At 45.8% G+C, this 26,421-nt stretch overlaps 1 protein-coding gene across 3 annotated transcripts in view; it reads left to right on the forward strand.

Annotated features, from left to right (window-relative positions):
- The window catches only part of tpte (transmembrane phosphatase with tensin homology), a 98,695-nt gene that overhangs the window by 30,538 nt on the left and 41,736 nt on the right, over nucleotides 1–26,421 (forward strand). For all 3 annotated transcript variants that reach the window (XM_055637481.1, XM_055637482.1, XM_055637483.1), the window contains 5 exons: nucleotides 918–1,079; nucleotides 2,526–2,645; nucleotides 8,904–9,003; nucleotides 15,828–15,891; nucleotides 17,137–17,201. In XM_055637481.1, the coding sequence (XP_055493456.1) occupies nucleotides 918–1,079; nucleotides 2,526–2,645; nucleotides 8,904–9,003; nucleotides 15,828–15,891; nucleotides 17,137–17,201 (511 nt within the window). The remainder of the gene's footprint in view (nucleotides 1–917; nucleotides 1,080–2,525; nucleotides 2,646–8,903; nucleotides 9,004–15,827; nucleotides 15,892–17,136; nucleotides 17,202–26,421) is intronic.

The following is a 26,421-nucleotide window of genomic DNA, read 5'->3' on the forward strand; positions in this document are numbered from 1 at the left end:
TGTAGGTAATCGAAGGTAGTCGTAGATAGTCTTCATCATAGTCGAAGAAGATCAAAGGAGGTTGTCTTCACTCTCCACTATTCGGTGTCCAATTTTTCCATGAGTTAGTCAAAGCTTGTGTTCAACATAGTTGAAGGAGGTCTTCAACATGACATTTTTTTTCAAACTCTTCTAAACTCGTCAATTAGGTTGCTGCAGTGGGACAGCCCCCTTGAGTATGCTTCCTTCCCTGGGGCTTGTACATTGTATTACTGTTGAATTTCAATAAACCAAAATTGACCATTCAGATATCCAGATAGTTGAGCATTTGGTTCAAGGGAGGTTTTGTGTATTTACATTTGGCTCCTGGGGCCTTTCTCTTTAACCGATTCTCTGGCAAATGTATTAGAATACCGTGTAACATCTTCAATGATTTAACGGCGAGCCTTTTAAAATAAATTGCATCCAGTCATACGGAGAACTTGGTGTCCGGTGACAGTTCCCTGTATTCTAGATCATCAGTTTTATTCCAGACATGAGAAGCAGCAGATACTGGCACCCGGGGGAAAATACTGATGGGTGTAGGGGGGGGTGAGGAAAGCTGGAATAGTGACAAAACCTGACAAGTGATGGGTGGATACCGATTAGGAGGGGGAAGAGGGTGATGGGCCAAAGGCTGGAGTGACAAAGGATGGAGGTGAAAAGGAGGTAACATGGTGCTGGATAAGAGGAGTGAAATGTAAACCGGAAGGGGAGCAGAAAGAGGGAGGAGCAAGGTGAATAGTGTGCTGGGAGAAATGTGTACACTACAGAGGGTGTGGACGGGGGAGGGGGGGAGATATTACTGTGCCCTGATATTAATGTGCTTTGCCAGGCCTTGCTGAGGGGAATGGAATGTGACCAGTTTAATTTCCTGTTTTGCTTTTTGTTTCTTGCAGGATTTTTGGTATTGTTCTTATAATTGTTGATGTTGTTCTTGTAATTGTGGATTTATCAACTGCAAATAAAAGTAAGCCCTTCAGGCACGGAATTGTAGGCGTGTCACTGGCTATATCTTTCTTCTTCGTTATTGATGTCCTCCTTCGAATCTTTGTGGAAGGGTAAGCACTAAATATTACATTATATTTAAAAATTATTTTTGAAAATTATATTATTATTAAACTTGCCCACAGTATATCCTTAAATGAAAGGGGCAGTGAGGAGCTTTGTTTTGCATGCTATTCAAACAGATGCATGAATATAATCAAGACAAACTCGAGTACAATAGGTTGAGCAAAGGGGAAAATATACAGTGCAGAATATCTGTGTTTGCAGGAGGGAAAGGGATATAAAAGTGTAGAGCGATTTGTATCAGACGATGGTAAATCTGCCTCTGGGAAGAGCATGCAGAGTTGCTACACTCTGGTGCCATCTTGCATCTCTGAGAAGGGTCTCGGCCCGAATCATCACCCATTCATTCTCTCCAGAGATGCTGCCTGTCCCTCTGAGTTACTCCAACTCCAACATTTGGTGTCTGTCTTGTATCTTTGGATGCTGTTTCTGGAGGTTGCGTGGCCAGCATTTGGCGTGGACCATTCATGACAAATGAAACCTGATGTGGCAATCTTTAAACTTCAACTGTTCAAGCAAGTCCAAGACCTTTGGGTCTGAGGTTTGAATTATCTGCAGCATAATACCATGACTAGATTGAATGAAGGCCTGATCTCCATCTCTTCCCTTGGGTGGATGAATTAACCATGTGCTGCATAGTCATGATCCAGATTTCAGAAGTCCATAAGTCATGCAAGTAAATTGGGCCATTCGGCCCATCGCATCTACTCTATCATTCAATCATGACTGATCTATCTTTCCCTCACAACTCCATTTTTCTGCCATCTCCACATTGCCCTTGACACCCCTACTAACCAAGTATCTGTCAATCTAGTTTAAAAGAATATCTAATGACTTTGCCTCCACAGCCATCTGTGGCAAAGAAGGCCACAGATTCGCCACCCTCTGGCTAATTTCCCCATCATTGACTGTAATCAAGTCAAAATTAGTATTCAAACTCTGTCATTTGTTTTAAAACATAAAAGAATGAAATAAATAGATCCAACATAGTTCAGGCAGGTTTGGAAGAGGGCTGGAGTGCTTAATTGTCACAAGTACCGACAATGGAACAATGAAATTCTTACTTGCTGCAGTTTAACAGGTCCGTAAACATCGTACACACAGCTTACAGCAGTCGGTGAAGTTCTAAATGATGCTATCGGGATAATGAGCAGAGTTGGATTAACAAGGAACTTGCAGAAGCTGGAATCTTGAGTCCAATGCAAAGTGCTGGAGGAACTCAGTAGGTCAGGCATATAACAAAAAAATCAATAAATTGATTACCACATTACTAGTGTTAAAAAATACCACAGTCCTTGGTGCAACTATAGACGATCCATAGAATATAAAGATTGATGTTTTATAGAGATCACATTAGGCTTCACAAAGTGCAATGAGAACTGAGTACTAATATGCAGCCTTCAGTACAATTTGCATCTTCTATGTTTATGTTGCAGGTTCCGTGTGTACTTCCATTCCAAACTCAACATTTTGGACGCTGTGATTGTGGTGGTGACCCAGGTTATTACTATGGTCTATGCCTTCTCTGATCTGAGTGGTGCAACTCTCATTCCCAGGTAGACTGATGTCCATTAAAGCCAACTTTTCTACAGTTTGGCTAGATACAGGCATGCTAATAATTGGATAACTTAAACTTAAAATGTGTCAAAGTGTGTTTTCTTTAGGGACTGCTATTGATGTTACTCATTGTATCCCGAGCCTGGGCTGCGAGTGATGATCTAAATGATACAAGAGGTGCAGGAGTAGGCCATTCAGCCCTTTGAGCTAGCACTGCCATTCAATGTGATCATGGCTGATCATCCCCAATCAGTACCCAGTTCCTGCCTTCTCCCCATATCTCCCGACTCCACTATTTTTAAGAGCCCTATCTAGCTCTCTTGAAAGCATCCAGAGAACCTGCCTCCACTGCCCTCTGAGGCAGAGAATTCCACAGACTCGCAACTCTCTGTGAGAAAGTGTTTCCTCGTCTCCATTCTAAATGGCTTGCTCCTTATTCTTAAACTGTGGCCCCTGGTTCTGGACTCGCCCAACATCGGGAACATGTTTCCTGCCTCTAGCGTGTCCAAACCCTTAACAATGAGATCACCTCTCATCCTTCTAAACTTTGGATAGCTGTAAAGAAACCGATTTCCTTGAAGTCTAAAAGTTCTTGAGAGCCTGTGAGTTCACACGTTCTAGGGGTATAATCAGGCCATTCGGCCCATCGAGTGTCATTCAAGCATGGCTGACCTCTGCTTCCCAATCACATTTTCCCGCCTTCTCCCCGTTAAAATGAATATAAGTGCAAAGTGGGAATGCTCGGCTAACAGCAGTCAATGAAGTTCTAAACTAAGCTATTGGGATAATGAGCTGCGTCGGATTCACAAGGAACTGCAGACGCTGGAATCTTGAGTAAAATGCCAAGTGCTGGAGGAACTCAGTGGGCAGGCAGCATCTGTAGAGGGAATGGGTAGACACTATTACTGGCTGGACAGTCTTCAGACGTATGGAGTCGTTTTGTGTTTGGCCGTGAGAGAGGGGAGGTGGGGGCCAGACACAGCCTGGTGAGTGATAGGTGGATAAGGGTGAGGGGGCGATTGGCAGATGGGTGGAGTAAATGGCAAAGGCCAGAGTTGAAAAGGAGCCATAAGGGTGTCGGATAAGGAGAGAAGTGAAATGTAAAGCTGGAGGGATGTGGGAGGAAGTGGACAGAGAAGGAAGCTGTGTATTTTTAATGATGTTAATGTTGGGGTGTGATACTGTAACACTCCAGAATGGGTGCCTGAAGCTCCATGTTAAACTAAGGAACACCGCTACTTTCAGGAAGTAATTCATCAGTCTGCATCTTCCAGCCGCACAGCTCCCCGTCTCACCCATGCCCTGACTAGTTGGTCTTGGTTTAGCTGCATGGAGTTCTGCGGTACAACCTTCAACTCCCAGCCTCCTGATAGTGAAGCAATGGTGCTAGCATCTACAACTGGTCCTGCAGTTGAAGCAGACTCTCAGAGCTGTACAGCACGGAAACAGGCCCTTCGGCCCTCCTTATCCATGCTGACCAAGTTGGCATACTGGGCTAGTCCCATTTGCCTGCATATAGCCCTCTCAACACTTCCTGTCCATATCTGTTCAAATGTCTTGTGGTGGGCACAATTAGGACTTCTAAAGCTTAATCTGGCAACTTGTTCCTGATATGAATTGCCTTCATTAATTTGTGTAGGAACGAATTGCAAATGCGGGTTTACACCGAAGATAGACACATTGCTGGAGTAACTCAGTGGGACAGGCAGCATCACTGGAGAGAAGGAGTGGGTGACATTTTGGGTTGAGACTCTTCTTCAGACTGCAGAAGGGTCTTGACCTGAAATATCACCAATTCCTTATTCCAGAGATGCTGCCTGCCCCATTGAGTTACTCCAGCGTTTTGTGCCTATCTTCATTAATGTAGCGTATTGATCATTCCACAACTGCTCTGCTGCTTTTTAGTCTGAACTCCAGTTGCGGGTTAGTTCTTCATTAGTACGGGTGTCAAAGGTTGCGGGGAGAAGGCATGGGGTTGAGAGGGAAAGGTAGATCAGCCATGATTGAATGGTGCAGTAGACTAAATGGGCCGAATTGTCTAATTCAGCTCCTTTGACATGAGCTTGCAGGCTGACGCCTCTATCTAATGATAGCCATTTTTAGGCCTCTAGAACAGGATTGTTTTTGTGATGGAGTGAGAGGTGGGGGTAAGAAAGCCATAGCTTTAATGTAACATCTTTTCCTCTTGCATCTTAATTCCTGATAACTAATGGAATGGTTCATTTTTTAACATTTGAAGGTTTCTGTAGCACAGAATGGGGCATTTCACCAAACGTGCTGTGATCTAGCCTCTAATGAGCCTCTTGTTCTTATATCATCTTGCAATGAATGGGACATTGAGTCTAAGCCAGCATTGCATCAATCATGCCATGAGAGTGCATCGCCTCTGTGCCGCTAAAACACATGATGCTTCCTCTTGCCATGTTTATCCCACCAATATATGATCCCCGTTCTTGACGGCACTAGATGGTCAGAACTGAACCAAAATTACAGCCTGGTGTGCCCCACCATCTCCTCCAGTGCAGCTGTGCACATCCCTAACTAATTGGTATAAAACCCATGAAGGGTGAATTTATTTGATTACATTTTTGGACTATAAAGGTTCCCCTGCCCACAGTAGGGGAATTAAGGACATAGGTTGAAGGCGAAGGGGAAAAGATTTAATAGGAATCCGAGGGGTAACTTTTTCACACACAAGGGTGGTGAGTGTACCGAACAAGCTGGCAGAGGAGGGAGGTAGTTGAGGCTGGGACTATCGCATCGTTTAAAACAGTTAGACGGGTACATGGATAGGACGGGTTTGGAGGGCTATGGACCAAGCGCAGGCAAGTGGGACTAGTGTAGCTGGGACATTGTTGGCCGGTGTGAGCGAGTTGGGCTGAAGGGCCTGTTTCCACACTGTATCACTCTACGACCAGGGCAAGGCCGTAGACATTGTCTAATGGATCAGCTAAGCCTTTAAGGAACCATATGACAGGCCTCTCAGAGCTTGGATTGCATGGAATCCAAGGAGCTAGTTGACTGGTTGGAGAATTGGCTTCAAGCAAGGGTGATAGCAGAAGGTTGTTTTTCAGACTGGAGACTAGTAATGTGCCTCTGGGATCAGTGCTGGGCCCATTGCTGTATGCAATTTATATCAATGACTTGGATGAGAATGTACAAGGCGTGATTGGTAACTTTGCAGATTACATTAAAGTGGGTGGTATTGAGAACCATGGTGAGGGTTATCAAATACCTACAGCTGGACCTTGATCAGCTGGGCAAGTGGGCTGAGGAATAGTTAATGCAGTTTAATACAGACAAGTGAAAGGTGTTGTGTTTTGGGAAGTCTAACCAGGGCAGGACCTTCACAGTGAATGGTAGGGCTCTGGGATCTAGGGGGGGCAGGTATACACTGTGCTGTTACGGGTATATAGGGTGGTAAAGAATGCTTTTGATACTTTGGCTTTCAGTATAGAAGTGGGGAATTCATAGGGTGAATGCACAGTCTTTTACCCAGAGTAGGGGAATCAAGAACCAGAGGACCCACAGAGTTGTGAGTGTGGAATTCTCTGCCTCGGAGGGTGATGGAGGCCGGTTCTCTGGATGCTTTCAAGAGCGAGCTAGATAGGGCTCTTAAAGATTCAGATTCAACTTTAATTGTCATTGTCAGTGTACAGTACAGAGACAACAAAATGCATTTAGCATCTCCCTGGAAGAGCGACATAGCATATGATTTGAATAAATATTTACATTAGCATATATACAGACATAGTGTGGGAGGAGTGTCGGGGGGGGGGGTGGTGATTGGCAGTCACCGAGGTACGTTGTTGAGTAGAGTGACAGCCGCCGGGAAGAAGCTGTTCCTCGACCTGCTGGTCTGGCAATGGAGAGACCTGTAGCGCCTCCCGGATGGTAGGAGGGTAAACAGTCCATGATTGGGGTGAGAGCAGTCCTTGGCGATGCTGAGCGCCCTCCGCAGACAACGCTTGCTTTGGACAGACTCAATGGAGGGGAGCGAGGAACCGGTGTGATGCGTTGGGCAATTTTCACCACCCTCTGCAATGCCTTCTGGTCGGAGACAGAGCAGTTGCCATACCATACTGTGATACAGTTGGTAAGGATGCTCTCGATGGTGCAGCGGTAGAAGTTCACCAGGATCTGAGGAGACAGATGGACCTTCTTTAGTCTCCTCAGGAAGATGAGATGCTGATGAGCCTTCTTGATCAGAGTAGAGGTATTGTGGGTCCAAGAGAGATCATCGGAGATGTTAACACCCAGGAACCTGAAGCTAGAAACACGTTCCACCTCCGTCCCGTTAATGTGGATGGGGGTGTGCGTGCCGCCCCTGGACTTCCTGAAGTCTACAATGAGCTCCTTGGTCTTCTTGGAGTTAAGGGCCAGGTTGTTGTCAGCGCACCATGCTGCTAAGTGCTGGACCTCCTCCCTGTAGGCCGACTCATCGTTGTTGCTGATGAGGCTAATCACCGTTGTATCATCTGCATACTTGATGATGGTGTTAGTACCATGTACAGGTGTGCAGTCATAGGTGAAGAGGGATAGCGGAGATAGGGGGAGAAGGCAGAAATGGGGTACTGATTGAGGATAATCAGCCATGATCACATTGAATGCTGGCTCGAAGGGCTGAATGGCCTACTAGTGCATTTATTGTCTATTGACATGGTTTAAAATGAGAGGGGAAGGATGTATTAGGAGCTTGAGGGGCGCCTTTTTCACACGGTGGATGGTGGGTGTATGGAATAAGATGCCAATGAGGTAGTTGAGGCAGGTACTATAGCAGCATTTAAATAACCCCTAGACAGGTACCTGGATAGGAAAGGTTTAGAAGTATATGGGAATGGCTTAGATGGGGCATTTTGGTCAGCATGGATTAGTTGGTCTGAAGGACCTGTTTCTGCTCGGTATGATTATCTATCTCTATAACAGGCTGCACCGAGTTCCTACCTGTTTGGACGTTTCTTATTTCCTTGTTACATTTCCTGGATGCCATTTAACATCTATAGCCTAGATTTCTACAGTAGATGTACCTACAATAGGTAACACTTCCCACATCTTGCCTATGCAATACACGTCCTTTATCAGGCCAAATCAGTGTAACCTTGAAGCAAAACCCCAAGTCTATTAATTTGTTCCTGATGAGTACTCCTTTGCAATTCTGGGATCACCCTTTCTGACGTAGGTTCAGCATCTCTGGTATATTTTTGTGCCCGCTGTGTCGATACTGCAAATGTTGTCCATCCTTCATCTTTTCCATAGAGGGAGTGCAGAGAAGGTTCACCAGACTGATTCCTGGGATGTTGGGACTGTCTTATGAAGAAAGACTGGATAGACTCTCTAGAATTTAGGAGATTGAGAGGGGATCTTATAGAAACTTACAAAATTCTTAAGGGGTTGGACAGGCTAGATGCAGGAAGATTGTTCCCGATGTTAGGGAAGTCCAGGACAAGGGGTCACAGCTTAAGGATAAAGGGGAAATCCTTTAAAACCGAGATGAGAAGAACTTTTTTCACGCAGAGAGTGGTGAATCGCTGGAACTCTCTGCCACAGAGGGTAGTTGAGGCCAGTTCATTGGCTATATTTAAGAGGGAGTTAGATGTGGCCCTTGTGGCCAAGGGGATCAGGGGGTATGGAGAGAAGGCAGGTACGGGATACTGAGTTGGATGATCAGCCATGATCATATTGAATGGCGGTGCAGGCTCGAAGGGCCGAATGGCCTACTCCTGCACCTAATTTCCATGTTTCTATGTTAACCATCTTCCCTGTCCACACTTCTCTTTCAGGAAGTATAAACTCCAGCGCTGTTCTGTTTGTTTCCAAGGACCCGAGTCACTCTAGCTCGGGTGTAGGTAGCAAAACGATAGATAATGGACGCAGGAGGAGGCCATTCGGCCCTTCGAGCCAGCACTGCCATTCACTGTGATCATGGCTGATCATCCACAATCAGTACTGCATTCTTCCTCTCCCCATATGGAGTTGGAGGAATAATCTGTTCCTCCAACTCTATTTTAAATCTTTTATTTCCCCTAGCATTCATTAGTGTTGAGAATATGGGTGTGACAATTTGACCATATGTATCCATTTTCAAGAAGCTAATCTATTTAAATATAAAGTCTGGTAAATTCTTTGCCTAGTAAAAATATATGAAATGTTTGGGTGATTATTATTTGAGCCTGAATTATAATTTGTACATTTAAAACACAAATGTTGGGATTAAAATATATGGGTAACTCCAGTAATAAACTTCTCTTGTTCTTCAGGGTGGTGACTGTCTTCCGTGTTCTACGAGTTGTCATCTTGGTTAGAATTTTCCGGCTTGCTTCACAGAAGAAGCACCTTGAAAAGGCCACCAGAAGGATGGTGAGTGTTGCAACAGGAGAGATCACTCTGAGACCAGCAAAGGGATGATCTCTTTGTGGTGACGACTGGTGCACTCTTAGAAACCAGGAACTGCAGATGCTGGAGTAACTCAGCGGGCCAGGCAGCATCTCTGGAGAGAAGGAATGGGTGACGTTTTAGGTTGGGACCCTTCTTCAGACTTCTCATTTTGAACTGCAGATGCTGGTTTACAAAAGAAGGCAGGGTGCTGGAGGAGCTCGGCAACATCCCAGGAGGACGTCTGAAGAAGGGTCATTTGCCTCCATGTTCTCCAGAGATGCTGCCTGACCCGCTGAGTTAATGGTTCTGTGGTGCTTCTATTAATACATGTTTGAACTGCTGCACGCGCGCACACACACAGTGAAATTCTTTTCTTGCATACAGTCCAGTAAAGTATTACCATAGCCAAGCGCATCCCCGATTTAGCGAATCGTGCAGTTATAGTCTACTGAGGCCACGTGCAACAGGGGCCATGTTTTTCTGCCATTTTCCAAGTCCAGTCCATGTTGTAGTTCTCAGTGGTGCCAGTTCCAGGCTGCTGCTGACCTCCAGCCATTGCCTTCCTTGGACGTGTGGGTTGACCAGTGAAGCGATGTCCCTCTCCTCTCCCCTCCACCTTTGTTCCACGGGCGCATCTACTGCAGCCCAACTGGAGGGCGTGGTAAGCCAGACCCCATTTCCCCCTCCTCTCCCACTGGCTTCTCCCCTTGCTGGTTCCATCCTCCCAGTCTCTGGTCTTCCAGGGACAAGCACCAGTCAGCCTCTTCCTTCCAGTCTGCGGTCCTTCGGGTTCTCTGAGCAGCTACCCTCCGCACTCTGTGTCTTTTCTGGTGCGCTAGTAACTGGTTTGAAAACTTACATTTATTTTGTTTAATTGTTCATTAGCCTTTAGCTCATCGTTCTGTGAAACAAGCATGTTATTTGTAAATGATGCTGTGAAGTATTATATCTGGGTTGACTTCCGATTGGGGCTGCACAATGATGCAGCCGGTAGAACCGCTACCTCACAGCGCCAGAGACCTGGGTATTCCATTCCCTGCAGTTCCATGTGCCAAACAAAGGTTTACTCTGGGTGCTCTGGATTCCTCTCGCATCCCAAAGGCATGCGGGTTTCTTGGCCCTCTGTAAATTGCCCCCAGCATGTAGGGGGCGGATGAGAAAGTGGGATAACATGGAACTAGTGTGAACAGGTGATCGATGGTCTGTGTGGGCTGAAGGGCTGGGTTCCACGCTGTATGTGTAAGGAAACGAGAGCACATGGAGGCAACCTTTGTATAGGCAGGTGGATGTGGGTCATGTTCAAGCAGATGGGTGAAGGTCTTGGCATCATGTCTAGCACAGGTGCCATGGACTGAAGGGCTTGTACTTGTGTTGTAATATTCAATTAATCTAAATGTACGTTGGCCATTAAGATGTTGCCATTTTATGACTGGATTGAAATGGAAGAGTAAAGGGAAACTGAAGTGGTTGCAAGGTTATAGATTACCAATGAGAAGCATCAATCAATCAATGTGTAACATACAAACATAGAAACATAGAAATTAGGTGCAGGAGTAGGCCATTCGGCCCTTCGAGCCTGCACCGCCATTCAATATGATCATGGCTGATCATCCAACTCAGTATCCCGTACCTGCCTTCTCTCCATACCCCCTGATCCCCTTAGCCACAAGGGCCACATCTAACTCCCTCTTAAATATAGCCAATGAACTGGCCTCAACTACCCTCTGTGGCAGAGAGTTCCAGAGATTCACCACTCTCTGTGTGAAAAAAGTTCTTCTCATCTCGGTTTTAAAGGATTTCCCCCTTATCCTTAAGCTGTGACCCCTTGTCCTGGACTTCCCTAACATCGGGAACAATCTTCCTGCATCTAGCCTGTCCAACCCCTTAAGAATTTTGTAAGTTTCTATAAGATCCCCTCTCAATCTCCTAAATTCTAGAGAGTATAACCCAAGTCTATCCAGTCTTTCTTCATAAGACACTCCTGACATCCCAGGAATCAGTCTGGTGAACCGTCTCTGCACTCCCTCTATGGCAATAATGTCCTTCCTCAGATTTGGAGACCAAAACTGTACGCAATACTCCAGGTGTGGTCTCACCAAGACCCTGTACAACTGCAGTAGAACCTCCCTACTCAAATCCTTTTGCTATGAAAGCCAACATACCATTCGCTTTCTTTACTGCCTGCTGCACCTGCATGCCTACCTTCAATGACTGGTGTACCATGACACCCAGGTCTCGCTGCATCTCCCCCTTTCCCAATCGGCCACCATTTAGATAATAAGTAGATCTAATTTAGATTTAGATAACAAGTAGAGCTGGCTACAGAGTCTTGAAGGAACCCAAACCTGTGGCTAGTGTGACGGAGTAGCTGCGCAGGCCGGGCAGCATCTGTGGAGAATATGGATGGGTAGATAGTTGTAACAAAGGCCAGAGATGAGAGCAGTCGGTGATGGAACAATGCTTGGTGGTTCTGTTCTGGCAGAGGTGTTGGGTGTCACTGCTCCGTGCTGTTGGAACTAAACATAGGGTGAATTTGTTTAACCTGCCCTTTCTACCTCTGCTTCCTTGTTCTGGACAACTGAACGCGTTTGATTTTTCCCCACAGACTAGTTTGAGTGGTAAAGTGCTCTAACTGGCCAAAGTAATTGTGGTGGCAATATTCCAATCCCGTCAATTTCAATGGAAATGGCATAAAATGCTACTCATTCAACCCCGCACACATTGTATAATGTAACTGTTTGGAGTTTATCGTTTAGTTATGATGCTTTAAGTTGTTCAGAGGCCATTCGGCCCATTGCGTCAATGCAAACACACGAGGCGATGCCATTAATGCCATCTCCACATTTTAATAAGGAGCCTCTGATTTTGGTTTTGTGAACCACCCACCTGCTTTGGGGTGATTTGCTCTGGTCAATTCCCTTGCCAACCGCGAGAAGAAACTGAAGCAGCCAGCAGAATCTCATGGGATCTGAATCGGTCATAGTGATACAGTGTGCAAACAGGCCCTTCAGCCCATCTTGCCTACACCAGCCAACATGGCCCAGCTACACTAGTCCTGCCTGCCAGCAATTGGTCCACATCCCTCCAAACCCGTCCTATCCATGTACCTTTCTAACTGCTTCTTGAATGTTGGGATAGTCCCTGCCTTAACTACCTCCTCTGGCAGCTTGTTCCATACATCCACCACCCTTTGTGCGGAAAAAGTTACCCCTCAGATACCTATTCAATCTTTTCCCCTTCACCTTAAAGTTGTGTCCTCCAGTCCTTGATTCACCTACTCTGGGCAAGAGACTGTGTATCTACCCAATCTATTCCCCTCGTGATCTTATGCACTTCTATAAGATCACCCTTCATCCTCCTGTGCTCCAAGGAATAGTCTCAGCCTCCTAAAACTCTGCCTATAACCCAGACCCTCTAGTCCTGGCAATATCCTCGTCTGCTCCATCAATGTCCCAGGAGTCGCCATAGACCAGAGTCTGATCCACATTGTCCGTGTAAATGCTGAGGCTACAAAAGCCAGTCGGAGACTGGGAATCCTGTGTGAACAATCTCCTCCTGACCCGAGGCATACCAGACATTAGCCAAGTGTTCCTGGAACCATGTGTACTTGCAAACATATGGAGCATATGACAGGCTAGATGCAGGAGAAATCTTCCCCGTGTTGGGGGGAGTCCAGAACCAGGGGTCACAGTTTAAGAATAAGGGGTAGGACTGAGATGAGGAAAAACATCTTTACCCAGAGAGTTGTGAAACTGTGGAATTCTCTGCCACAGAAGGCAGCGGAGGCCAATTCACTGGATGGTTTCAAGAGTTGTATATAGCTCTTGGAGCTAAAGAAATCAAGGGATATGTGGTAAAAAGCAGGAACGGGGTACTGATTGTAGATTGTCATTTTGAATGGTGGTGCTAGCTCAAAGGGCCAAATGGCCTACTCCTGCACCTATTTTTCTATGTTTCTAAGAGTCAACAGTATTTAATTGCCATACGTACTGAAAGCATGACAATGAAATCCTTACTGAATGTTTAGAAGTAGTCAGTTGCCGATTATCCTGTATCTGTACACTGTGGACAGCTTGATTGTAATTGTGCGCAGTCAGATTACATTGTAAGCTATAGAGGGAGGTTGGGCAGGTTAGGACTCTATTCCTAGGAGCACAGGAGGATGAGGGGATGATCTTGTAGAGGTGTGCAAAATCATGAGAGGAATAGATCGGGTAGACACAGTCTCTTACCCAGTGTATGGGGAATTGAGAACTAAAGGACATCAGTTTAAGGTGAAGGGAGAAAGATTTAATAGGAACCCGAGGGGTAACTTCTTCACGAAAAAGGTGGTAGGTGTATGGAATGAGCTGCCGGAGGAGGTAGTTGAGGCAGGTACTATCGCAACATTTAAGAAACATTTAGAGAGGTACATGGATAGGACGGGTTTAGAGGGATGTGGACCAAATGCAGGCGGGTGGGGCTTGTGTAGATGGGACATGTGGGCAAGTTGGGCCGAAGGTCCTGTTTCCACCATGTATGACTCGACAGTCTGCTGACTGGATAACATGCAACAGAAAGGTTTTCATTGTACCTCCGGTTTTTTTTTTAGTTTATTAGAGACAATAGACAATAGGTACAGGAGCAGGACATTCGGCCCTTCGAGCCAGCACTGCTATTCAATATGATCAAGGCTGATCATCCCCAATCAGTACCCCGTTCCTACCTTCTCCCCATATCTCATGACCACTATTTTTAAGAGCCCTATCTAGCTCTATCTTGAAAGCATCCAGAGAACATGCCTCCCCCCCCCCCCCTCTGAGGCAGAGGATTGTCACGTATTTCAGTGCTTCTACTCCGGGGCTGTAGAAAGCATCTTGTCCGGCAACATCACAAACTGGTTTGAGAACTGCTCTGCCCAGGACAGGAAGGCTCCGCAGAGAGTAGTGCGTTCGGCCGAATGCACTATGGGAACTATGCTTGCCCCCCCCCTACAGGACCTATACACCAGGAGGAGCAGATCTAGAGCCAGTAACATTATGGGGGACCCTTACCACCCCAGCAACGGACTGTTCCAGCTGCTACGGTCAGGCAAACGCCTCCGCTGTCATGCTGTAAAAACAGAGAGGATGAGACGGAGTTTCTTCCCACAGGCTATCAGGGCTGTAAAGTGTTATCTCACCAGGGACTAACTTGCTGTACTAAGTTACTGTTGTGTTGTGTCTCTTGAAAAAAAAATATTTTCTAGTGTGTAAATACTGATTCTGTTCTGTAGTTTTTGCACAATCTGCAGGCATTGCCACTTTCATTTCACTGCACATCTTGTATGTGTAGGTGACAAATAAAGTTGACTTGACTAAATCTGAAAAGCTAATTATTCTTGGCCAGTGTTGAATTTCCTGTTGGTGGCATAATACTCATCCAGGCAACTATTGTATTTGTTATTATAATAGCTGCAGCTTTTCAGACCCATTAATGCAATAACACAATGTATAATAATAAATAACACAATACTTGCCCGGATGTAGATGAAGCCACCAACACAAAGTTCAATGCTGTCCTGGGGAAAGAAGTAGCTCCCTTAAATGACATCCGACTACCTCTTCTAAGCATTCATTGCCCGCAATGTGAACCATCTACAAAACACTGACGTTTCACACTCAAGTCCATCCGTGCTGTTGCTGCCAAAGCCTGCTGAACAAAAGATCAGATATACCTGGCACAGCAGTAGAGCTGTTGCCTCGTGCACCCGAGACCCAGGTTCGATCCTGACCTCAACTGACCTTCTCCCTGTGACCACGTGGGTTTCCTCTGGGTGCTCTGGTTTCCTCTCGTATCCCAAAGACGTGCGGGTTTGTAGATTAATCGGCCCTCTGTAAATAGCCCCGTTGTGTGTAGGGAGTGGATGAGAAAGTGGGATAACTAGTGTGAACGTGTGTTCGATTGTCAGTGCCAACTCAGTGGGCCAAAGAGCCTGTTTCTATGCTGTGTCTCTTGGGGAAAAAAATACTATAAATGATCAAACTTGAGTACAATAGATGGAGCAAAGAGGACGATACGGAGTGGGCAGTAAGTATGTGTTGGGAGTTCCTTAAGTTAAAACTTCAATAAAGATTTCATTGTGGCAACTCAAATTCAATTATTCCAATTGCTTCACTAAGAGATTATTGACAGGAAGTCCATAATGTAACCAAATACCAGTCCACAGAAGATCATAGTTGCTCAGGTCAGTGTTGTGCAGTGTTCAAGAGCCTGATGGTTGCTGGGATGAAGCTGTTCTTGAACCTGGAGGTCACGGTTTTCAGGCTCCTGTACCTTCTTCCTGATGGTGGCAGCGAGATGAGAGCGTGGCCAGGATGTTGTGGGTCTTTGATGATGGTGGGGAGGTCAGTACCTGTGATGGACCGGGCAATGTCCACCACTCTCCTCACTGGTGTTATATACTTGCCATATACACTACTTTTCTTAATCACCTGCCTTTTTCTCAGTAGTTTTTGTATTCCTCCCAGTAATTAACTTGACTTGAATCAGAGGTACAAACTCCTTTGACCATCACTGTGTCATCTTGTGGATTCACAACTACAGAACTCTCCTAACTAAAGTTATTTTCCCTGTAGAGTGGCAAATTCCCTTCTTCCTCCTTTCTTTCCCCTCCCCCAGCCCCCCAAAATCCTTGCCATCATCCCAGAGAATCGTATAAAGACGACAGAGGGCAGTTAGAGCGTTGAGTGAACTGGTAGAGGTGACGATGAAATGATGATTTTATATTGCCATATGTTAGAAACTAACGTAATTTAAGAAGATTGATGAAACCCCTTTATTTCCAGGTGTCTGAGAACAAGAGGCGCTATCAAAAGGATGGGTTTGACTTGGACCTTACTTACATTACTGGTGAGTAGAATGTGCTACATTCTACCTGGTAGCTACAGTTGATGGAAGAGGGGCAGGCTGCCTTTTATCTTGTCTGAACACATTGCTGGATGGACTCGGCAGGTCTGGCAGCATCTGTGGAGGGAATGGACAGATGACGTTTCGGGTCGGGTCCATTCTTCAGACTGATGGGGTGGGGGGAGCTGGAAAAGAGTGGGGATGGAATAAAGCCTGGCAAGTGGGTGGATCCATCCAGGTGAGGGGGGAGATTGTCAGAGGGGTGGGGTAAGTGGGAGAGAAGTGGAAGAGAGGGGAGGGGGGAGGGGTAGGGGGAGAGGTGGAAGAGGGACAGAGGTGTAGGAGGGAGAGGGGGAAGGGGGTGGGGGAGAGAGTGATATGGTGGGAAGAGGGAGATGGAGCGAGGTGTGGGGGAGAGAGGTGTGGGGGAGGGGAGAGATGGGGTACCACCATGAGGTACCACCTCCAGTTGAAATTCCATTTGGAATATTTTGGAGGACCAAGAAACCAAGAACCAAGATGGGTGGAGTAAGTGAGAAAGGCTGGAGGTAAAAAGGAGACCAGGGCATCAGAGGAGGATTGAAACGTAAAGTCGGAGGGATGGATGTGGGTGGAAGGGGACTGGCAGTAACTGTAGCTGTTGTTTGACAGCAGATGTGTTGTATAACTGGCCCAGGAGTGAATCTGCCTTCTACGTAGGGGGAGAGGCACAAAATTGGATATGTGTGATCTGCCTCTCAGTTGTCTGCATTGCGACATTGGTTTTGTGCTCTGCATCATGGTGTTAACTTGAGCGTTACTGCATTCATTTAAGTTCATTTAGGAGATTGAGAGGGGATCTTGTAGAAACTTAAAAAATTCTTAAGGGGTTGGACAGGCTAGATGCAGGAAGATTGTTCCCGATGTTAGGGAAGTCCAGGACAAGGGGTCACAGCTTAAGGATAAGGGGGAAATCCTTTAAAACCGTGATGAGAAGAACTTTTTTCACGCAGAGAGTGGTGAATCTCTGGAACTCTCTGCCACAGAGGGTAGTTGAGGCCAGTTCATTGGCTATATTTAAGAGGGAGTTAGATGTGGCCCTTGTGGCTAAGGGGATCAGGGGGTATGGAGAGAAGGCAGGTACGGGATACTGAGTTGGATGATCAGCCATGATCATATTGAATGGCGGTGCAGGCTCGAAGGGCCGAATGGCCTACTCCTGCACCTAATTTCTATGTTTCTAACTTTGCGCTTGTGTGCTGTTTGCAGATCGTGTTATCGCCATGTCCTTTCCCTCCTCTGGGAAGCAGTCGCTGTACAGAAACCCAATTGAGGTAAAGTAACTGTTTCCTAAAGCACCTGTAATGTTTGGCAAAACCCCCATTCTGTCTGCTGTGTTGCCGAGCTATCATTATCCTGTGGGCTGATCACTTACTGAATTGTTGTATCTTCAATGGGTTTTTTATGACGTGTACCAAGGAACAGTGAGATTTTTTTTGCATACAGATCAGTAAGATTATTGCCACACATAAGTACAATTACAGTTGAGTACAGAATGCACAGAAACAGCCCACTGAGTCCATATGCAAGAGACGCCAGGTATTGGCACCATTTTACGGTCCCTGCTATAGTTGGCCATAAAGGCATGTTGCAGCCCTCTCCTCCATCCAGTCGTCCCATAAAACATCATCCCCCCTCCTCGCCCGGCCCCCTTCAGCCGACTTTGAGTGCGTGGAAGGTAGGGACCACCAGTTCCTGTTACAGCCCTTTGTCCAGTGAATTGTCGGATTAAAGTTGTACAACACAGCAATGTTGAACAAGCATTGAAAAACTGAAGCAAAGAGTAACAGCCTCCATTTCTATGGGCGTTTGGTTAAAGAAATGTGTGCACTAATTTGCAACCGGATCGTGGTGAAAGAAAATGCTTTCTTGGCAAATAATGTTCTAATGCCTGTTGCCACATCTCTATTTGAGTTCTCTAGTTGGATTAAAGTGCTTCCTGAGCTATCAAGTACTTTCTGCAGTGTAGACACTGTTGTATTGCACACAACAACACATACATGCCAATGTGTACACAATAAAAGGATTTCCATTAGCAGATCTGAAAATATTTGATGACCAAATATATCCATTTAAATGGGTCTGCCCGGGCCAAGTTCAACAACTTCACCAATTTGGGAATTAAAATAAAAAAAACAAACTTGATAGAGGTCTTTAAAATGATGAGAGGGATAGACAGAGTTGATGTGGACAAGCTTTTCCCTTTGAGAATGGGGAAGATTCAAACAAGAGGACATGACTTCAGAATTAAGGGACAGAAGTTTAGGGGTAATATGAGGGGGAACTTCTTTACTCAGAGTGGTAGCGGTGTGGAATGAGCTTCCAGTGGAAGTGGTGGAGGCAGGTTCATTGGTATCATTTAAAAATAAATTGGATAGGCATATGGATGAGAAGGGAATGGAGGGTTATGGTATGAGTGCAGGCAGGTGGGACTAAGGGGAAAAAAAAGTTGTTCGGCATGGACTTGTAGGGCCGAGATGGCCTGTTTCCGTGCTGTAATTGTTATATGTTATATGTTATAAACATTGCCGTTGAAAATTGTTCGAAGTTAGAGTTTGGGTATTCCAAGTTTTGAGGCTGTGTTGGAAGAACTTTAAAACGGAGGCACAAGGAATGCTGGTGCTGGACAAAACACAAAGTGCTGGAGGAACTCGGCAGGGACTGGACAGGCTCGAAGGGCCGAATGGCCTACTCCTGCACCTAGTTTCTATGTGTTGGATTGGAACCCCTCAGAATAATTCCTTGCTGAGGAGCAGAGTGTGGTGGAGATGAGGAGGAAGAATAAATGAACATTATGGCAAACCTTTTTCATTATTCCTCTTTATAGAGGTATAAATGTTTGGCCAATACTGAATACCAACACCAAGAATATTTTGGTTATATATTTTTGCAGGATTTGTACATTTTTTTTAAATGTATCTAGTTGGTGTTTTTATGGATTAAGAACTTTGTCATAAAAAAAAAAATCCAATGCTGCCTTGGCAATACAAACTTACCTTTTAATCTGTGATTTGATGCCTTTATTGCTTGCCTGTGGAAGTGTTGATCCATGTGGGCGATGGTGGATGGGGCAACTTCTCTTCACAATTTTTAACTCTTAAAAGTCATTTAAACATATATCGGAAGAGTTTCCAAGGCTATGTGCCCAATGCAGGCAAATAGGGCTAGCCCAGAATGCCAACTTGGTGGGCTGAAGGGTATTTTCAGTCCGGTACAGCTCTACGATGAATACAAAGTCTGAAAGTGTTTTGTTTTGTCACACACAACTATTCAAGGCCCAACTGTTCAAAATGAGGCCTGTGGAACATGGTACTTTTTTTTCGGTATTTCGTCTGGTCAATAACTTCAACTATCACTTTTTTTGCTTTTTAAAAAATCCCATAGTGTGAGCAGCTGAACAGAAAGAACTCAAAAGATTGTATTTTACCAGAAACTGATCTAAAAGCTTGTATCTCATATTAGGTCAGTCTTCCAGGATCTGCAATCTGTTATCAAAGTCCATGATAGTTTGTTTAGTTGGATCAGGAAAACAGGCCCTTCGGCCCAACTCATTCAAGCTGTCTGAGGTGCCCCATCTAAACTAGTCCCATGTGTCTGCACTTTGCCCTAACTCATCTAAACCTTTCCTATCCACGTACCTGTCCCAATGTCTTTTAAATGTTGTTATACTACCTGCCTCAAATACCTTCCCTGTCTCTTCATTCCATACACCCTAAGTGGAAAAAGTTGCCCCTCTGGTTCCTATTAAATCTTTCCCCTCTCATCTTAAACCTGGAGGGAATAAACTCTGCATTCCCCCTATCTATTCTTCGTGATTCACCTCTATATAGTCACCCCTCAGCCTCCTGCACTCTAAGGAGTAAACTCCTAGCCTGCCCAACCTCTCCTTGTACCTTGGGGCTTCCAATCCCTTGAGGACCCCCCCCCCCCCCCCCCCACCCCCCCCCCCCCCCCCCCCCCCCCCCCCCCCCCCCCCCCATCCTAACATGAAAGGTATTGTTGCCATCTTGTATAGAACTTCCCAACCTTCTGGAGATGTCTTGTAGGTTGAGAACCTTGCAAGTCAAGGTTTGCTTTTAAACCGTCATAACACACGGAAACAGACCCTTCGCCCCCACTTTCCCATGCTGTCCAAGATGCCCCATCCACACTAGTCCCCCCCTGCCCGTGTTTGGCTCAATCCCGCGATACCGTTCCTATCCATGTACCTGCCCAAGTGTCTTTTGGCAAACTTGTTCCCTTGACAAAAACAGGGTTGTGGTCTGGAAAGTTAGGCCGCAATGAATTAAGTCCTTGAGCAAGGAGCTGAATACAACTGACATGCACAGTCGTCAAAGTAACATACTGATGTATATTGAGATGGGTTGCTGGATGGAAATAAAGGTTGCGTTCTGGTTGCTATGCCACTGACTGGTGCTGGGGTCCAGGAGTTGGCTTATTATTGACCCATTGTACAGTGGGAAGCTTTGTTTACATGCTGTCCAATTAAATTGGGTCGTACAGTACATGAGTAAAATAAATCTGTACTTAAGCACAACACAAAATATACCTACATATAGTTCTGGGTATTGTACGGTGAAGTTCCAGAGGCCCTTGCTTATGGAATGACTGTTCAGTAGTCTGGTAACAGTGAGGTAGGAGCTGTTCCTGAATCTGAATAATTGAATCTGAATAACTGAATCCTGAAGGATTTGAGTCGGGACATTCTTGCTATTGAGGGAGTGCAGCGTAGGTTTACAAGGTTAATTCCCGGGATGGCGGGACTGTCGTATGCTGAGAGAATGGAGCAGCTGGGCTTGTACACTCTGGAGTTTAGAAGGATGAGAGGGAATCTCATTGAAACATAAAAGATTGTTAAGGGTTTGGACACGCTAGAGGCAGGAAACATGTTCCCGATGTTGGGGGAGTCCAGAACCAGGGGCCACAGTTTAAGAATAAGGAGTAGGCCATTTAGAACGGAGACAAGGAAACACTTTTTCTCACACAGTTGTGAGTCTGCATTTCTCTGCCTCAGACGGCGGTGGAGGCTGGTTCTCTGGATGCTTTCAAGAGAGAGCTTGACATGGCTGTTAAAAATAGCGGAGTCGGGGGATATAGGGAGAAGGCAGGAACGTAGTACTGATTGGGGATGATCAGCCATGATCACATTGAATGGCGGTTCTGGCTCGAGGGGCCGAATGGCCTACTCCTGCACCTATTGTCTATTGAATCACAGTGGGAGTGGGGAGAAGAGGGAATGACTTGGCTGGAAAAGGTCCTTGTTTCTGTTGCCTGCTTTCGTGAGTAGGGTGCAGTGTAGATGGAGTCGATGGTGGGGATTCTGGTCTGTGTGGTGGACTGGGCAGCATCAACAACCGCCTGCAATCCTGTGCAAGTCCAATGCATGTCGGTGATTCGGATGAGAAGATAAAATAGAATACATCCCCGATTGCTGCTGATGGGGCCAGCAAACAGTGTGGACGACAGAAACGGGGAACTGCAGATGGTTTACACAAAAGGACGCAGAATGCTGGAGTAACTCAGCGGCTCAGCCAGCATCTCTGGAGAACATGGATGAGTAACATTTGTGTCTGGACCCTTCAGTCTGATGTAAAGTACAGAGATACAGTGAAAGCTTCAGCACGCTATCAGATCACACGGTAAATGACTACAATTAGACCCTCTTCTGGAACAGCCCGCAGAGAGTCGCCACGTTCCAGTGCCATCTTGCAACGTCCAAGTTTTATCTTCTCCAAAGGAGATCTGCAATTTATCTTGGACAATAGGTGCAAGAGTCGGCCATTCGGCCCTTCGAGCCAGCACCGCCATTCAATGTGATCATGGCTGATCAGATCCACAATCAGTGCCCCGTTCCTGCCTTCTCCCCATATCCTCTGACTCTGCTAACTTTAAGAGCCCTATCTAGCTCTCTCTTGAAAGTTTCCAGAGAGCCTGCCTCCACCGCCCTTTGAAGCAGAACATTCCACACTCTCAACTCTCTGTGTGAAAAATTGTTTCCTCCTCTCCATTCTAAATGGCTTGCCCCTTATTCTTAAACTGTGGCCCCTGGTTCTGGACTCCCTTAACATTGGGAATTTCTTATTTATACGGGGGGGGGGGGGGGGGGGGGGGGGGGGGGGGGGGTTATGTGCAAAATGCGAGTTTATCCATTTCAGTATGAAGAATAAGTTTTTATAAATAGAGAGGGAAGAATACTGGTGTTCAAACAGACATAAGTATTCTTGTGTCAGAATACCTGACAGTTAATGGGCAAATTCTCCATGTGGTGCAAGAACTATACAGAACAGCAACAGGCCCTGTGGCCCACCTTGTCCATGCCGGGCTAGTCCAATTTGCCAGCATTTGGTCCATATTCCTCTAAACCCTTCCTATCCATATATCTGTCTAAATGTATCAACTTCTGTAGCTTCCACTGGCAACTCATTCCAGATATAGACTACCGTCTGAGTGGGAAAAGTTGCTCCTGAGGTCCCTCACATCACTCCCCTCTCACACTTTAAGCCTTGTCCCAGTTTTAGAATCCTCTATCCTGGGGAAAAAGACTGAGCATTCACTTTATCCGTGCCCCTCATGATCTTGTACACCTCAATAAGGTCACCCCTCGGTCTCCTACACTCCAAAGCAAAATGGCCCAGCCTATCCAACCTCTCCCTGTAACCCAAGCCCAGGTATCATCCTGGTGAATCTCTTCTGCACCCTTTCCAACTTCATGGCATCCTTGGTGTGGCTGGGTGACCACAACTGCACACGGTGCTCCAAGTGTGGTCTCACCAATGACTTGTACGGCTGTAATGTGGCGTCCCAATCTTTGTATTCAATACTGCTCCCAATGAAGGCAAGTGTGCCAAATGCTGCCTTTGCCACCCTGTCTACCTGTCTCGCCACTTGTGGAGAACCGTGCACCTGCACTCCACGAACTCTGTTCTATATCTCTCTCTCTCTCCAGGAATCCTCCATGTACTGTGCAAGTCCTGCCCTACTTTGACATCCCCAAAGTGCCACAGCTCACACTTGTCGGAGTTAAATTCTACCTGCTATTCCTGGGCCCATCTTCTCAACTGACATAGACCTTGTTACAAACCCAGATATTCTTCAGCAAGCCATTGAGGAAGCCAAACAATATATTGGTCAACATTTGAGTAGGTGAGCGAGGATGTGCTGGTCCTGGTCAGATGGCATCTTGAACCTGGTTGCCTATTTGGTCTCCCAAGCCTGGGGAATGGTACAAATGCATTGAGGGTGGTGTATCAACTGTACATCAGGATGTGCTGGACCTGGAGAGGGTTCTGAGGAGGTTTATGAGAATGATCTCAAGATTGAATGGGTTAATATATGATGTGCTTTTGACGGCACTGGGCCTATACTTGCCGGCGTTTAGATGGATGAGGGGGAAACCTAATTGAAACTTACTGAATAGTGAAAGGCTTGGCAGGAGTGGATGTGGAGAGGATGTTTCCACTAGTGGGAAAGTCTTGGAACCAGAGGTCATAATAAAATGATGTTCCTTTAGGAAGGAAATGAGGAGGACTGCTCTATGTTCCTTCGGCACAGTGTTTTGCTCAAGATTCCAGCACCTGCAGTTCCTTGTCTCCAGAACTACATGTATATGTGTTCCCACCATGAAACATTGAGCAAGTCCTTAGCATGAAGCGTAATCGCTCTCAGCTCGTGGCTAAAATATTTACGTCCAAGGTCTGGATAGAGTGGATGTGGAGAGGATGTGTCCACTAGTGGGAGAGTCTAGGACCAGAGGTCATAGCCTCATAATTAAAGGATGTTCCTTTAGGAATGAGATGAGGAGGAATTTCTTCAGTCAGAGGGTGGTGAATCTGTGGCATTCATTACCATAGAAGGCTGTGGAGGCCCACAATTGATATTATAAGATGGAGATGGAGAGATTCTTGATTAGTACGGGTGTCGGGGATAATGGGGAGAAAGCAGGAGAATGGGGGGGGGGGGGGGGGAGATAGATCAACCATGATTGAATGGCGGGGTAAATGTGATGGGCCAAATGGCATAATTCTGCTCTTATTACTTATGGAAATTATTCTTGGAAGGGCAGTCTGTATTTGAAAGAGAGATTAAGCCTCTTGAGTTGAGAATGAGAAGAAAGGATGTCAGTCACTGGCATGGCGTTTCCTTTGGAGGGGTGAGGGTTCAGCTGTTTTTGGAGAGATGAGAGTTTGTCGCCTTGTGGAATTCTCTACAGCAGGGCTGTTGATGCTTCATTGCACAGTGTGTTCAGATTGCACGGTTTTGGATCTCGAGGGATAATGGAATTCCTGCAGGAATGGTGCCAGGAGCAAAGTTGGACTGAAAGATGCAGCATGGAAACGGATGGATCCTTTCACCCACCAAGTCCACGCCTACAAGTGATCACCCGTCCACACTAGCTCTCTGTTATCCCTCTTTCTCATCCGCTCCCTACGCTCTAGGGACAATTTAGAGGCCAATTAACCTACAAACCCGCTTGTCTTTGCGACGTGGGATGAAACTGGTGGAAGCCCGCCCAGTCACAGGGTGAATGCAAACTCCACGCAAATGCCACCTGAGGTCTAGATCGAACCCAGGTCTCTGGCACTGAGGCAGCAGCTCTACCAGCTGTACTACCAGTAATTTAGTTTTGGTTGCTCCATTACAGAAAGGATGCGAGTGAAGACTATGGGGCAGTTTAGAGCGTGCTGCCTGTATGGATACGTATTAGCTGCAAGGAGGAGTTGGACAAACCTAGAAGGTTTTCTCTGGGACCCTGGTGAGACCTGAAAAGTTTATTAAATTGAGGGGCATAGACAAGATTAAATCTTTTCCCAGGGTGGAAATGCCAAGTACCAGAGGGCATATATTTAAAGAGAATACGGGGTAGTTTAATGGGGATGTGCAAGGCATGTCTTTGTTTGGAGCATGATGTTGGAGAGATGTCTGGTAGGGTGTAGGAAGCAGATGATCGGGATGTTTCAGAGGTATTTGGACAGGAACGTGAAAATTACGGATCTAACCCAGTGGTATATAGATTGTTTGATCTATAAAACTTGTGCGTCCCCCATACTAAATCTTTTTAAATTGTCATCGTAACGCTTTCTCCTCCACTGCGACTCTGAGCTCTCTGAATTGTGCTATCTCATAGGGCACAAGTTGATATAGTGCATGTTTATGAAAAAATGATCAGAGATGTACACAAAGCAGTTTTGTATTTTGAAACACGCTGGCATTGAATGAGGTTGCTGTCTAAACAAACCTTATGCTGGTCACAACTATGTGGTCTCCAATCCTGGCACATCAAAACGATCACACAGAAAATAACCAGAGCTTATTGCATTTATTTAGAATAGAGCCTGTAAAACTCCAATCTTTTTGCTCATTTTGAGTTCAAATGCAGTGGCATTCATACTTAGAAACGCAATTTGGATTAAAAAAAATACGCTGGAAGGGTTTATGTTTTATGTTAAATTCTTCTTTAATGTGGTGTCTTATTTTTATTGGTGAGCTGCAAATGGCAACTCAAATTTCACTCCACCAGAAATGGTGTATGTGACAATAAATGTCCTTTGTCCTTTGTGAAGTTGGTGATATTTATTCCAAATACTTGATGTGCAGTCGATAATATAACGTGTACTTTTTAAACGGTGATCTTCTCAAACTTGGATCGAACTTTGATTGTGTATCTTTTTATTAACATTTCTGTCCATGTTATTTAGAACACTAAAGCTCAGAGCAGGAAGAACTAGGTGGATCGGGCAGCATCTGTGGAACGAATGGTCAGATGATGTTTTGGGTTGAGACCCTTCTTCAGATTGATCTCACCACACATGCTGTCTAGCCTGCTGAGTTCCTCCACTTTGTATTGTGCAAGATTCTAACATTTTGGGTGGCATAGCTGGTAGAGCTGATGCCTCGGAGACTAGAGTTCAATCCTGACCTCGCACGCTGTTGGTGTGGAGTTTGCTTGTTCTCCCTGTGACTGCAAACATAGAAACATAGAAATTAGGTGCAGGAGTAGGCCATTCGGCCCTTCGAGCCTGCACCGCCATTCAATATGATCATGGCTGATCATCCAACTCAGTATCCCGTACCTGCCTTCTCTCCATACCCTCTGATCCCCTTAGCCATAAGGGCCACATCTAACTCCCTCTTAAATATAGCCAATGAACTGGCCTCGACTACCCTCTGCGGCAGAGAGTTCCAGAGACTCACCACTCTGTGTGAAAAAAGTTCTTCTCATCTCGGTTTTAAAGGATTTCCCCCTTATTCTTAAGCTGTGACCCCTTGTCCTGGACTTCCCCAACATCGGGAGCAATCTTCCTGCAATTAGCCTGTCCAACCCCTTAAGAATTTTGTAAGTTTCAATAAGATCCCCTCTCAATCTCCTAAATTCTAGAGAGTATAAACCAAGTCTATCCAGTCTTTCTTCATAATACAGTCCTGACAACCCAGGAATCAGTCTGGTGAACCGTCTCTGCACTCCCTCTATGGCAATAATGTCCTTCCTCAGATTTG

The sequence above is a fragment of the Leucoraja erinacea genome, chromosome 6 (assembly GCF_028641065.1).
Source record: "Leucoraja erinacea ecotype New England chromosome 6, Leri_hhj_1, whole genome shotgun sequence".
Classification (NCBI taxonomy): Eukaryota; Metazoa; Chordata; class Chondrichthyes; order Rajiformes; family Rajidae; genus Leucoraja; species Leucoraja erinaceus.